This window comes from Mus caroli, unplaced genomic scaffold, assembly GCF_978045245.1.
Source record: "Mus caroli unplaced genomic scaffold, Mus_caroli_1 scaffold_16, whole genome shotgun sequence".
Taxonomy (NCBI): Eukaryota; Metazoa; Chordata; class Mammalia; order Rodentia; family Muridae; genus Mus; species Mus caroli.
Window position 1 is genome coordinate 23276570 of NW_028227271.1, and position 15039 is coordinate 23291608.

General features: G+C 41.2%; 1 protein-coding gene across 6 annotated transcripts in view; it reads right to left on the reverse strand.

The window, feature by feature from the left end:
• Nucleotides 1-15039, reverse strand: part of Tnrc6b (trinucleotide repeat containing adaptor 6B) — a 216815-nt gene that overhangs the window by 48596 nt on the left and 153180 nt on the right. For 5 of the 6 annotated variants that reach the window (XM_085831814.1, XM_085831815.1, XM_029469460.2 and 2 more), the window contains 2 exons: nt 13631-13652; nt 1812-2156 (listed from right to left, as the gene is read on the reverse strand). In XM_085831814.1, coding sequence (XP_085687940.1) covers nt 1812-2156; nt 13631-13652 — 367 coding nt within the window. Of the gene's footprint in view, nt 1-1811; nt 2157-11466; nt 11524-13630; nt 13653-15039 lie in introns of all 6 variants that reach the window. The other variant, XM_085831816.1, reaches the window with a different exon arrangement.

A 15039-nucleotide genomic window follows, 5' to 3' on the forward strand; every position in this document is an offset into this window, starting at 1 on the left:
CTTCTTGTATCCTGAGAAAATGCAACAAGCCATGCTATGTTTCTTTAATCTATTCTAACACTCAAGGCTGGAGCTGTTTTTTGGTTCCATTACTGCTCTCTGAGAGTGTTTAACAATTCCCTAGTGCACAGAAAAACAAAACCCGTTGGTTAGTTTCATTAAGATGTTCTATGACTTAAGGCCAACCAGTCTTTCCAGTTGTATCTTTTATAACTTTTTACAAAGATGTCTACAGTCTTACCATTTAAGGCTGGCACCTGCTGTTTTCTCCTCCCAACTCCACACAGTGAAATATATTCATCTTTTTAGACATACCTCAAGTGCCACTTTATCTATGCAGCTACTTCTGAGCTTGTCAACTGAAAAACTGTCTGTCCCTAGGAACTGTCGGAGCCATTTCCTCACACGGTAGCCTCTGTTCCTGTCCTTCCTTCCCCACATTGTGCTTTTCACTGTGAGCCTATCTTGCTAACGTGTGAATTCCACATAGTGGCCGGTGCAAATCTGCTCAGTAAGCCTTCTCTGAATGTCCCTTAGCTAGCTCCTGAGATACTGGAGTATGCATCAGATAGGCTTAGACTCCCAAGGGGATTAAATATGATAAATCAGTACTGCACAACATAGAGTTAAAAAATTAGCATATCTGGTATGTATTAGGGTAAAAATAATGTGTTTTAATGAAAAAAATTTCTAATTTCTGCATTTTTAATTAATACACATTAAAACCAACACATATAAAATGAGAAAGCACAGAATCCTAATACCTTGAGACTATGCTGGTCTTTCCTATGCTTGATGATATTCAAAGTCTAGTTGTTTTTCTTTAAAATTTGTTTTTTACTTATTTGTATGCGTGCTATGCGGTACATATGGAGGTCAGAGGACAACTTCTAGGAGTCAGTCCTTTCTTTCCACTATGTGGGTGGGGCTCAGGCATCAAGCCTGGTGGTCACCTTTGCCTGTTCATCTCTCTCTAGCTCTCTAGCTTAAGCTCAAAGTTTTAATAGAACCTAAAAAGGCACATTAGTTTTTTTAAACGGGGCTGGAAAGTCTTTGCTACTTAAACTCTTGGTGGCACATGATCTCACAAACCTGAGGCAGGAGGATCATGGGCCTGACACTAACCTAGGCTATACCTGAGATCCTGTTTCAAAAGATAAGACAGAAAGAACCTCTCAAGACTTCTAATGAAACTCCTTAAGCAAACTCCCTCATGTGTATATTGCAATGTCTAGCATAGTTCAAAATCCAGGGCTCTAAAATTAAACACTAATTAAAAAAAAAACAAAAACCCTAATTTAAAAACAGTAGAATGAGCCGGGCGGTGGTGGCGCATGCCTTTAATCCCTGCACTTGGGAGGCAAAGACAGGCGGATTTCTGAGTTCGAGGCCAGCCTGGTCTACAAAGTGAGTTCCAGGACAGCCAGGGCTACACAGAGAAACCCTGTCTAGAAAAACCAAAACCAACCAACTAAACAAAACCAAAACCAAAACCAAACCAAAACCAATAGAATGGTATTAGTATCATCTGGTATTCTCTGAAGAATCTATACAACATCTTAAGTGACCATTCTGGAAGCATAGGATTCTGGAAGATTTAGAAAAAGCCCCATGCCAGTCTCACTTCCTGAACACAGCTGAGGAATGACACAATCTATGCTTTCATGTCAAGACAGCACAACCCAGCTTAGAGAAGGGTCCATGCAAATTTTATGTTGGGGCCCTCTCCCATCTGCTGTGTGGTACTATCTCTGCATTAACAATTGATACCAGGAAACAAACAAAGGAACGCTCTCCTGCTCGGGGCTTACCTGGTGCAGTCCCACTCTCACTCTGCAGCAGCGCTCCTGTCACTTGTGCATTGTTGTTGGGGTTTGCTCCAGGTGCTGTGCAGGGAGGAGGCCCCGCCCCACCCCCGAGGAGCATGCAGGACGGTGGAGGGGGCTGCCCACGTTTTAGTAACACTTTATGGTCCTGCTGGCAACGGAATCGCGGTGGCACCTCCCGAGGCATGTAGCGGGCGGCGCTTGGCGGTTGTCCGTTCGGCACTGCCACCCTTTTGGCATTGTTGCCACCATTGACTGGTGGCGATGGAGAGCTGCCAATTGGGCTGGCGGCCGTTGGTTGGCTTAAACTTGGTTTCGTCACTTCGGGCACTGAAAGACAGGAATTGGGAAAGTCTTTTAAATTAAAAGTCTGTTTTTAAGAAAGCTTACATTTTGCACTCAAAGGACAGGCTTTTTAAAATTCCTGTAGGATGTTCACTTTACTAGGGTAGGCGTGGTGGTGGTAACAGGTGACTGATAAATAATCAAAAATAACAATAATGTCTTATCTAAATGGGGAAAATTAAGCAACCAGCACTCACTGCACCAAACCCTCGATGGCTGTAGCCAAGCACTCAGCAGTGCAGAGGACTTTTCCTTCCTCTAACTTCTTAATTAAAAAAAAAAAAAGCATTTATTTACATTTACTTTTTTCTTCTTTCACCAAGACAGGGTTCCTTTAATGTAGTTCTGGCTGCCATCCAACTCAGAGATCTGCCTGCCTCTGCATCTCAAGTGCTAGGATTAAAGGCATGCGCTACCACAGCAGGTTCTGTATTTACTTTTTTGTCCTGTGTACACATGCTGGGGTAGGACAGTCTGGGGGAGGTGGCGGGTCCTGGGGCTGGGCTGTAGGCCGTCAGCTTTCGCAGCAGGTGTTTTTACTTCCTGAGCTACTTTGTAGACAATTATCCTAGTTCACTGAAGTCCTTTGGGAACTCTTTCTCAAGTTCCTGACTAGGCACAGGAAGCGCACTTTGCCTATGTTCAACAATACTGAATTATAGTTAAAGTCTCTACTTACAGGCCTCTCTCTCATTGGCCTTAAGCTCCTCGAGAACAGAAACAGAACTGGCACCCACAGAGGACTACAGGCCTAGAGAATCACAGTATTTCACTGGACTTTGGTTGCTACAGCCACTCGCACACAAAGATTTGTCTGTGACTGTTTACATAACAAAAATATGAGGAATCGTTTAGCTTTTACTTATGAAATATCTGTCTTAGCTCTTTCATCGATATAAAATGGCAAATAGTACAGAAATGTGCACAGCAACCCTGAAATCACTACACCCTGGTGGACCTGCTGCTCCCCACCTCAACCCTGACTGCAGAGGTTCCTACTCTCTACTTCCTGTCACCATCTTAGCAAAAGACCACCACTGTGTGTTTCTCTATTGTAAACTCAGTACTTAGGCTTGAACAATAGTTTTGAATACTTTCATGAAAAAAAAAATCATCCATTCCTCCCAAGAAAATCTGCCCAGCACACTGAGGCATACTACAGGAATAATCTGAGGCCTGAATTCCTGCCAAGCAACTCTGGTAGCAGTATTGCTTTGACTGCTGAAATGATGCTGGGCCAGCATGTTGCCATTTAACTGCCTCCTTTATGAGGAGAGAGATACATCATCAGAAAACAGGGGCCCAGACTAGCCACCACTGGCCACTACTGAATACTGTGAGTGACAGGAGAAAAGAATAGTTGGCTCAAGTAAGTTCCAGGCAACTCATATGCCATCTATTCTTAGCCAATCACAAGACAGTATTGGCCTCCCAGTAAAAGGGTGATGACTGTAACGTGATGACGAACAGAATAAAGACTTAAACCAGTCATTGTCTAATATTAACACAGTACCGTCTGCAGAACATATAGCAGATGATGGACAAATAACTAGTAAATATTTGTTTCTGGAATATTCCACATGTCATTTACTAATCATCTTTTCTCTTATGAGAATAAAGCTGGGTGGAATCTTCCTAGCTAGTTTGTGATGTTGCCCTTCTACAAGTGAGTTAGGCATTCTATGTAAAGTTGGCCACATGCCTTAACGCTCTTTCTTAAATAAGATGGTGACAGCACAGCCTAATAAGAGTAACTCTCGCCCATTGGACACACAAACTTTATATGCCCCAGTACAGGGGAACGCCAGGGCCAAAAAAATGGGAATGGGTGGGTAGGGAAGTGGGGGGAGGTTATGGGGGACTTTTGGGATAGCACTGGAAATGTAATTGAGGAAAATACGTAATAAAAAATATTAAAAATTAAAAAAAAAGAGTAACTCTCTGACTAACTTTATAATACACACAGCTGCTTCAACCCCAAACTCTGGTCGGTGCTGTACATTGTGCCAGAATCCTTGTACAACCCGTTGTGGCATTTTCTCCCAGTCATATTAAAGACAGGATGGATATGGTAAGGAGAACACAGCTCCACTACCTTTCTTCTGACTTGGTGGTGGATCTAGAGCTCAGGTGCTGAAAATTCTGGGGCTTTGTTAGAGAAGCTAACTGTGTTGGAGTGCCTGGCCAGAGGCTTCTTGGTTTTTTTCTTTATTCTTCTTCTTTATGAACTTTAAGCAAACAAGAAACAGCAAGATGGCTCACTAGGTAGAGGTGCTTTCAACCAAGCCTAAAATCCCTAAAATGCTGGAATGAGAGAAATGACTATTGCCAAGTTGTCTTCTGACCGCACATACACACATAATAAATAAATGTGAACATAAAACACCTTAAAGGCAAGCAAGACTCTTGACACCTACTGGAGATAAAGCAACTGTTAGGTAGGAGCAGACAGTTTTAAAGTTCCAAATTCAAAGTCAAGACATAAGAATTGGGGCTGGTGAGATGGCTCAGTGGTTAAGAGCCCTGACTGTTCTTCCGAAGGTCCTGAGTTCAAATCCCAGCAACCACATGGTGGCTCACTACCATCTGTAATGAGATCTGATGTCCTCCCTATTCTGGAGTGTCTGAAGACAGCTGCAGTGTACTTACATATAATAATAAATAAATCTTTGGGTTGGAGCGAGCGGGGCCAAGTGAGCAGGGCCCAAGAAAGCCGAGGTCCCAACGACATGACGGCTCACAACCATCTGCACAACTACATGTATTCATATACATAAAATAAATAAATTAATCTTTTTTTTTTAAATTAAAAAAAAAATTTTTAAAAGGCATTCAGACTTGGTGTCCATCCAGATGTGAGCTGTTACAGACTACCAGTCCCAGGTGTGCTGCCTTTTAGGCCTCTCTTTTCAGTGTTAATGATTTGTAGGCTGAAGCATAAATACCTCTAAAAAGAGCTACTCTAGCCATCAAACTGTGTTTATTTGGTTCAAAAGCCTCAAGGCCTCAGTGTCTTTGCCAGAGAGAATCTATGTAGGTTTTAGGGAGTGGTGTGGCTGCCTGGCTTCTGACCCCTGGATTCAATCCCACCAAACCAACAACAACAACAACAAAACAAAAGAAACCAAAACAAACCAAAGTCTATGCTTTAAAATAAACAGTCTCTGTCTCACAGGAAATGAAAACACTGTAAAATACGATGTGCCCCATTTTCTAATTTCTACTCAAGCACCTTCAAAAGCTACACTATTGACCCAGGCTTTCCCACTCCCAATCTGTTAACTTCCACCACACTTCTACACTCTCTTACTTTGCTTTTCAACTTCTAATTGTCCTCATTTCTGAAAGTGGAAGCAAGGTGCCAGGTTTGTTTTTGGTTTTTTTCTTCTTCTTCAGGAAAAGTGCTCTTTAAGAAGTGTCTGGACTTGGCAAGCTTCTGCATTTGTGCAGGAGACCAAACAACTGCACAGACCATTAGAAGCTGCCAGTTCCTTCATCTTGTTTTTTTAAATGACTTTAAATGTTTTTATTTTTGTAATTTTTTTATTGTTTGTTTGTAGAACACGATTTTAATGTTTTCAACTGTTAATATTCAACAAACAATAATAATTTTAAGATATATTTCATTGTTATGTCTCCCTTTTCATTTCTGATTTTATTGATTTGGGTACTGTCTCTGTGCTCTCTGGATAGTCTGGCTAAGGGTTTACCTTATCTTGTTGATTTTACCAATGCTTTCACTGTGTTCCATACGTTTGGTATGATGAGTCTTCATTTTCATTAAATTTTAAAAAGGCTTTAATTTCTGTCTTAATTTCTTCCTTGACCAAGTTATCATTGAGTAGAGAGAGAAATGTTCAGCTTCCATGTGTATGTGTGCTTTCCGTTGTTTTTGTTGGTATCTAAGACCAGCCTTAGTATGTGGTGATCTGATTGGGTGCATGGGATTATTTCCATCTTCTTGTATCTGTTGAGGCCTGTTTTATGACCAATTATATGGCCAATTTTGGAGAAAGTACCATGATGTGCTGAGCAGAAGGTATATTCTTTTGCTTTTGGATGAAATGTTCTATAAGTATCTTTTAGATTCATTTGGTTCATAACTTCTGTTAATTTCACTGTGTCTCTGTTTAGTTTCTGTTTCCATGATCTGTCCACTGCTGAGAGTGGGGTGTTGAAGTCTCCCACTATTATTGTGTGAGGGTGTGATGTGTGCTTTGAGCTTTAGAAAAGTTTCTTTTATGAATGTGTGTGCCCTTGCATTTGGAGCATACATGTTCAGAATTGAGATTTCACCTTGGTAGATTCTTCCTTTGACCAGTATGCAGTGTCCTTCCTTAACTTTTTTGATAACTTTTGGTTGAAAGTTGATTTTATTCAGTATTAGAATGGCTACTCCAGCTTGTTTCTTGGGACCATTTGCTTGGAAAATTGTTTTCCAACCTTTTACTCTGAGGTAGTGTCTGTCTTTGTCACTGAGGTGCATTTCCTGTATGCAGCAAAATGCTTGGTCCTGTATACATACTCAGTCTGTTAGTCTATGTCTTTTTATTGGGGAATTGAGTCCATTGATGTTAAGAGATATTAAAGAAAAGTGATTGTTACTTCCTGTTATTTTTGTTGTCAGAGGTGGAATTATGTGTGTGTGGCTATCTTCTTTTGGGTTTGTTGAAAGCAGATTACTTTCTTGCTTTTTCTAGGGTGCAGTTTCCCTCCTTGTATTGGTGTTTTCTATCTATTATCCTTTGTAGGGCTGGATCTATGGAAAGGCATTATGTAAATTTGGTTTTGTTATAGAATATCTTGTTTTCTCCGTCTATGGTAATTGAGAGTTTTGCTGGGTATAGTAGTCTGGGTTGGCATTTTGTTCTCTTAGGGTCTGTATGAGAGCTTCCCAGGATCTTCTAGCTCTCATAGTCTCTGGTGAGAAGTCTGGTGTAATTCTGATAGGTCTGCCTTTATGTGTTACTTGTCCTTTTTCCCTTACTGCTTTTAATATTCTTTCTTTGTTTTGTGCATTTGGTGTTTTGATTATTATGTAACAGGAGGAATTTCTTTTCTGGTCCAGTCTATTTGGAGTTCTGTAGGCTTTTTGTATGTTCATGGGCATATCTTTATTTAGGTTAGGGAAGTTTTTGTCTATAATTTTGTTGAAGATATTTACTGGCCCTTTAAGTTGGAAATTTTTGCTCTCTTCTATACCTATTATCCTTAGGTTTCTTCTTCTCATTGTGTCTTGGATTTCCTGGATGTTTTGGGTTAGGGGCCATTTGCTTTTTGTATTTTGACTATTGTGTTAATGTTTTCTATGGTATCTTTTGCACCTAAGATTCTCTTTTCTATCTCTTGTATTCTGTTGGTGATGTTTGCATCTCTGACTCCTAATCTCTTTCCTAGGTTTTCTTTTTTTTAAAGATTTATTTATTATAATTTATTTATTTATTATATGTAAGTACACTGTAGCTGTTTTCAGAAACACCAGAAGAGGGCATCAGATCTCATTATGGATGGTTGTGAGCCACCATGTGGTTGCTGGGATTTGAACTTAAGACCTTTGAAAGAGCAGTCAGTGCTCTTAACTGCTGAGCCATCTCTCCAGCCCCTTTCCTAGGTTTTCTAACACCAGGGTTGTCTCCCTTTGTGATTTCTTTATTGTTTCTATTTCCACTTTTAGATCTTGGATGGTTTTGTTCATTTCCTTTGCCTGTTTGTGTTTTCTTGTAATTCTTTAAGGGATTTTTGTTGTTGTTTCCTCTTTAAGGGATTCTAGCTGTTTACCTGTGTTCTCCTGTAGTTCTTTAAGGGAGTCATTTATGTCAAGTCCTCTATCACCATCATGAGAAGTGATTTTTTAGATCCATATCTTGCTTTTCCAGTGTGATGCTGTATCCAGGACTTGCTTTGGTGGGAGAATTGGGTTCTGATGATGCCAAGTAACCTTGGTTTCTGTTGCTCATGTTCTTGTGCTTGCCTCCTGCCATCTGATATCTCTAGTGCTACCTGCCCTTGTTATATCTGACTAGAGCCTGTCCTTCCTGTGATTCCAGTTCAGCTGTCTCTGTGATCCTGAGATCCTGGTGTGATCAAGCTCCTGGGATCCTGTTATTCTGTGATCCTGGGCATGTTAGAGCACCTGGGAGTGGAGCCTCCTCTGGGTGTTGTGGGACTCACTACGAAGCTCTCACTCAAGGTCTTCTCAGGGCACTGGCCCAGACTGGAAGGTTCCTTTATCTTAATGGGACCAAACACACACACACACAAACACACACACACACACACACACACACACCCTTTTCATCTACATATACTTGTAAGAGGGCTAGGGATATAGTTCTGTGGTGAGCAAGAGGCTCTAGATTCAATTCCCAGTACTAGAAAACCAAAACTAAAACCAGTTAAAGCAAAACCAGTTAAAACCTTAGGAAATATACTATTTTAGGATGACAACTTAGAAATCTCAAAGACTAACCTATGCACAGGTGACTAGCCCATATTATGTGATTCTCAGTGCTGCCTATCACTGTCTCTACTTCTTTACCTTCTACTCACACTGGCTTCTGCACTCACCATCTCCCTCCTGCAGTCACCAATGTCTTCACTGCTAGCCTAGAGGGCATCTGGCACTGGCCATCACGCCTGCAGCCCCCGACTACTGGTTCTTCTGCCATTCACTCTGCCTAGCTCTTCAGTCTTCCCTCATTCCCTTTGGGGTCCTCCACACTGTGGAGCAAGGGTTAAACAGTGGTTGTTTAGCACTCAATGGACATAAGGTTTTGGTTTCAACAAACCAACTGGGTACTAGGAGAGTGAAAGCAGCCATAGAAAGTGGCTGTGGTTCAAGACTTTACTTAAGGACAGTGAGCCAGGAATTTTACATTCTCAGACACTGTTATTTAAAATACTAAAAAACAAAAACAAAAACAAAACAAGCAAACAAACAAAAAAACCCCTAAGAATTCGTTTTGCTCTTTTTGCTTACAGGTAGCATAAAAAATAAGCAGGTCAGATGTGGTGTGTAGGACATTAGCAGCTTCTGCTTTTAAACACCCTTTTAGTTATAATTCCAAAATAGCAGATAATTTGGCCATTAGCTACTATGGATGTACATACCACACTCGAAACAGGGTTTTATTCTGAAGTTTTATTTAGACCAGTTTCCAACTCAGAACCATCTTCCCAGCTGAGTCTCTCAAGTGCTGGGTGGGATAACAGGTACACGTCACCACACACACCTGGCATTGAGTTTATGTCTACTTTTTAGAAAATTACACATTTAATCATTTAAAACTTAATCAGCTGTGGGGCCTGCCTACTGCTAACATTGAGTTACTTGGGAATAAACTTCTTCTGAGGCTTTCACTATCGGTGTGTAATTGTTTGCCAAACCATTATCTCCACCTTGGGTCTCTTTTATCCTTTCCCTTCCCCTCAAACTTGTTCCCCCAACCCTAAGCTCCATTATCTCATAGCACAATGAAGGCATCACTCAACTTGGTAGAGCTATTTAGGACGTCTGTGCTCACCCACACTCACACGATTCCCCAGGACCCCAGAGCTGAACTTCCCTCCCTCCTCTTTATCAGCAGTTCTATCCAGGCTGTCCACTCTCCTTCCCTCCCACATGAAAACTCTGTGCTCGCTTGTCTCCGTGCACGCTTTATGACAGCTCATACTCATTCATCTTACAGATACCAGCTTTCTCTACCGCCCTATTTATTTGTGTGTGTGTATATATTGATGTGAGAGAGATCATATTGGCATGTACATGCCACAAAACGTGTAGACGTCAGAGGACAACTTCTGAGTTTGTTTTCTCCTTCCATCATAAACCTAGGGATCAAACCCAGACCATCAAGTTTGAATGGCAAAGAACTTTTACTCACTGAGTCATCTCACTGGCCCTACTTCCATTTCCAACCAAATGTCCCCACCTATTAGAACATACAAACCCCTCTAGTGCAGGGGCCCTGCGGGTATGCTAAATTATCTGAGCCACTGTCATCCACTCACCTGTATGTTTCTTGGAATAAGCTCAGAAGCTAGTGTAGTAAAATGACTTAGAATCCCAGATATGCTGATGGGGAATGCTTTCCTTCCGATGTGAGCCAATGAAGTGTGGGGCAAGGCTATGATTTAATGCTTTGAACCAGAGTATCTGAAAACTGATCCACTGATCTGCAAGTTTTCCCACTTCTTTGACTCAGAGTTGGTATTTCTGGGGTCAAAGTAAGCTTCACTGAAAACAAAAACAAAGTGGGTATTTCCTGTGGACATGTTCAATTCTAGCTACCAGAGCCCCATCTGAGGATCCCCAGTTAGGAAGACATGAAAGCTACACAACCTATGTATTTAAACCTGTCTGAAATGATAAATTCCTTGGCTGACATGACCCAATCCCTGCATGGTCCCCTTCCATACTGATGTCTATTACAAACCTGCAATTCTCACCCTGGATACTTTCTAGCAGCTAAAGGTCACATTAGTATTTAGTCATTTCATTGCATACTGATAGCTTTCATTAAGCCAACCATTATCCTATAGCACTCGTCAACAAGGCTAAACTGCAATGGCCAAATTCTGCTATCATGTAGTTTGTGTAATTGGGGCTTTTTAACGTTAGCTTAACCCTCCCTGTTAAGTTTCACTTTAACCTGAGCTATTGCATGATTCTGGAAACCATTTTTGCTTCTGCCTACTATCCATAAAAGAGAATCTAAACTTTTGCCTAAGTCCCTATTCTTCCTTTTCACTGAGTAGTAGGCACCGCACATGCTCATAGAACTTCCAGTTGAAACCCCTACCCCCATCTCCATCCTACTTTCCTCTCTGGAATTCTGATCTGCACTGGCTGGTTTTTGTGACAACTTGACACAAGCTAGAGAGGATGGAACCTCAGTGAGGAAATGCCTCCATGAGATCCAGCTGTAAGGCATTTCCTCAATTAGTGATCAATGGGAGAGGGCCAAGCCTATTGTGGGTGGGGCCATCCCTGGGCTGATGTTCCTGGGTTCTATCAGGTAAGCTAAGCAAGCTATGAGAAGCAAGCCAGTAAGTAGCACCCCTTCATGGCCTCTACATCAGCTCTTGACTCTAGGTTCCTGCCCTGTGTGAGTGATGAATATGGAAGTGTAAGCTGAAAAAGGCCTTTCCTCCTCAACTTGCTTTTTGGTTATGGCGTTTTGTTACAGCGATAAAAATCCTAACTAAGATATCACCATACTGTTTGTAATGGTGGAAGATAAAGGAAGAACATATAACCAATCTACTGCTTTTCTGAAATACAGAAAAATCTTACTTCAGTCCTTGTACAACCCAAGACTTGGCACCAACACAGTCTTTTCTTTTTTCTCTGCTGGGGAAAGAGTAGATTCATAGTTAAGGGGAGCTCGCTTAAGGAAGATAACTATTGCTGGGGAGAGGACCATGAGCAGAAATGTCAGCTCAGGGAAAGGAATGAGGAGGAGAGTGCCCAACAGACAAAGATTTGACCAAGAAAAAAAACAAACCTCAAGGCTGGTGAGTCTGACACACCTCAAACTATAAATATGTATATGCTTTTTCTTCTTTTAAATTCCTGTCTTCTCCTTGGAGACCTGAGCTACATACACCCTCAGCTACTTTAGGATTATCTGACTTGATTTTCTGATTGGGGGAGTAGGAAGAATAAGGAGACAGGGAAGTGAATTTCATCTACAATAGGCATGAAAATGACCAAAGTAGAAAGGTAGAAAGCAGTGCACAGAAAGGAAAGCTTGATTTTCCTCTCTCTCTCTCTCTCTCTCTCTCTCTCTCTCTCTCTCTCTCTCTCTCTCTCTCTCTCTCTCTCAGACTTTGGCATAAGATAGACTAATTTGTTTGAGAACAGATGTGGTATTTATTTTATTTGAGAAAGAATGTGTAATGAACTTTGTTTTTTGATGGAAACACCACTGGTCATGGCTTAAGTAGCCAGGCTTAGGACCCCAAATTCTACCATGGTCTCCATGTTGTACCAACACAGAGCCTGGCTTGTCAAGGAAACACCAATTTCCCCACCCAAGAGTCCTTTAATAGGCCAGTAGCACATGCCCGTAACTCCAGTCCGCAGGCAGCAGAGACAGGATGATCACTGTAAGGTCAACACCAAGAGGTTCAGATTAGCTATAGCTAGACACTGAAATTTTGTTTGTCTCTATCTTCCTCTGGTATGTGTATGCATACATGTGTCCATGCGAGTATACACACAAACACACAAAATCCTGTAAATATTTAGTTCCAAGTCCATTTGCATAGTCTATTTCTAAATAGGCTTAGAAAAGAATGAATTTGTTGGGACTTTCCTAAAAGAAAGCGTACTTGTGGGTTGTGAACTGCTGAGCTGGACATGAGGAAGAATGCTCTCCTACAAAGCAATTAAGATAATTATAACAACAATTTCTCAGTTTAAAATCACTACAAAGTCCCGGGGCACAATCTTCTTTGAAATACCTCTGAGTAGAAGAAATACAATACACTAATGTGTAATCATCTAACAATGTATTTTCGTAATTCTATTTCCTAAGCAAGCTATCAGAGATGACACACCTATGAAGACTGCCAACCTTGACTGACCCTTCTGTCTATCACCGAATGACATGCTTCGGCCTGTTGGTCAAACTGACCAAACTAAAACCAAACTCATCATTAGAAGGACCTGAATCAAGTCCAAGTCTCTATTATTCTTATCTGTTTTTTTTTTTTTTTTTTTCTTTTAAAATACAGGGCAAAGGTTTTCATGTCATGTGGCCTCTCGTCAAGGTCTGGCAGCAGCCTGGGCTTGTGCACTCTAACAACTCTGCATATTATTCTAATATATACCTAATTGAGAACCACAAATTAAGGTGCTCAAATATAAGTATTATCTAAAGGAATTCTATCTCTCGCTCTTAAGGCCTGTTAACTCAAAGTGACCATTATCAAATAAACTACATAACAGAAACAGGAAAGCAGAGAGAACCACAGAACAGACAGACTATTACACTGAGAGGCCTAAGGGTCACCCGCTTCTCTTTTCAAGCTGAGTTAACTTATTCAAAATCTGGCATCTTTTAAAAACGAACACTCCAGGCTGTAGTGCAGAAGAGTGTGAACATTCTACATGTGACATTCCATTTTCAGACAAAATGCATACTGTATCCCGTGGACCAAGACTGGGAAGTGCTCTTGTAATTTCCATCTGAAACTAGGAGTTGATAATTTGTTACTGTTCTACTAATCAAAATCATGATTCACACACTTTTAAAACAAAGTTATTTAATCTTTTGTTTCCTAAAAATGTAAGGCCAACTGGAAACACAGTTCCAAGTGCTTTTAGTCTGTCATTCCTGCTCTGCAGTGACTGCAGACAACCCACCGTGATTACTGCACACCCACTCTCCTGAGTGGACACAGGCTGAGTCAGCAGCACTGTGAAGTCTACACACAGAGAAGGGAAATCTTACCTTTGGTTTTTTGTTCCGTGACCTGCAAAAGAAATAACAGACATAAATAAATAAAATTTCTTTTTAGTTCAGTACTGTATTGTACAATCATTTTAATTTTACTAACTCAGGCAATCTAAGTTGTCAGTATACGCAGGCTTAGTTAAATCCCAAAACAGCTGGGACATCCTTCTTGAGCTGTTCAGCCATACTCACACACCTAGGATTTGGAGGAAATCTAAATTAAAACAACAACAGCCACCACACCATTCCACTCCCTAAATGACATAGACCCTGTATTGGAAATGTTAGCCATTTTGATTGCTCTAATTTTAGAAAGTCAAATAGATGTGGCCAGAAACTCAATTCACCATAAATACAAAAATCCTTCCCGAGTATGAACTCAAAGACTTCTGAGATCAAACCTAAAAAGCCTGAGGGACTCATCATGAATTTCAGTTGCAAAGAGAGATCTCAAACCAAGCCCATGTGACTCAGTTACTCACTTACTCGGTAGAGACAGTCATCTCTCCCAACAGGGTTTTGTTTGGTTAAGGGTAAAATCAGATAGCAATCCCAAAGTTCAACTGAAATCTGCTGCCATCATCAAAATGTATACCATAAAGCAAAGTGGTAAGACTGAACTGGGCAAAATTTGAACAAATTTTTATGAATGCTTTATTAAAGAAAGTATTTCTTTATGTCATAACTAAGCTTTTATGAAAACCTCTTAACATGATGGGTGGCTAAATATAATAATGAACTTGAGGGGGGGTGGTTGGAAATCTTTTGAAGCCAGATGGAAATTGCTTCTGATATTTCTATAGGGTGGGGGAGATACTCATCAAATACTCCTTATAATAAAAAGCCACAAAAGAAAAACATCCCGAAGCAGGTAAGCCAGAATCCTAGCTGTGGACGGTTACAGCATTAAGACTATGAGATTCTGACCCACTTTTCCAAGCTGTCAGCCTGCTAAAGCACATTTACACTGATTATCTAACTGTGTAGGAAGAGTTGTTAAAAATGAACTCCAAGCCCTCAATGCCCAGGGACCACAGAGAAAGAGGGACAGAAAGACCGTAACAGCTAGGAGTCATGAGGATCAAAACTGTTCTGAAACCGACAGAACCAATGCACTCACAATTTCACAGCAGCTAGAAAAGACCTGAACAAACTCAACCCAGTTAGCAATTGAGCATGAAGGACGGAGGCGCCTTGGGACCCCGCCCTGAGCCCAGGACTTAACAGCTCAGAGTTAGAGTGGCTTTCCTTAAGGGTGAGGCCATGGTAGGTCTTTAATCGATCGGCATAGTAGGAGATGGCCATCCACCCTGACAACATGAGCAGCACAAATTACAATCAGAGGCTATAAAAGAATGGGAAAGACAGGAGGCTGGGGCCGGGGCTGGGGCTGGGGCCGGGGTTGG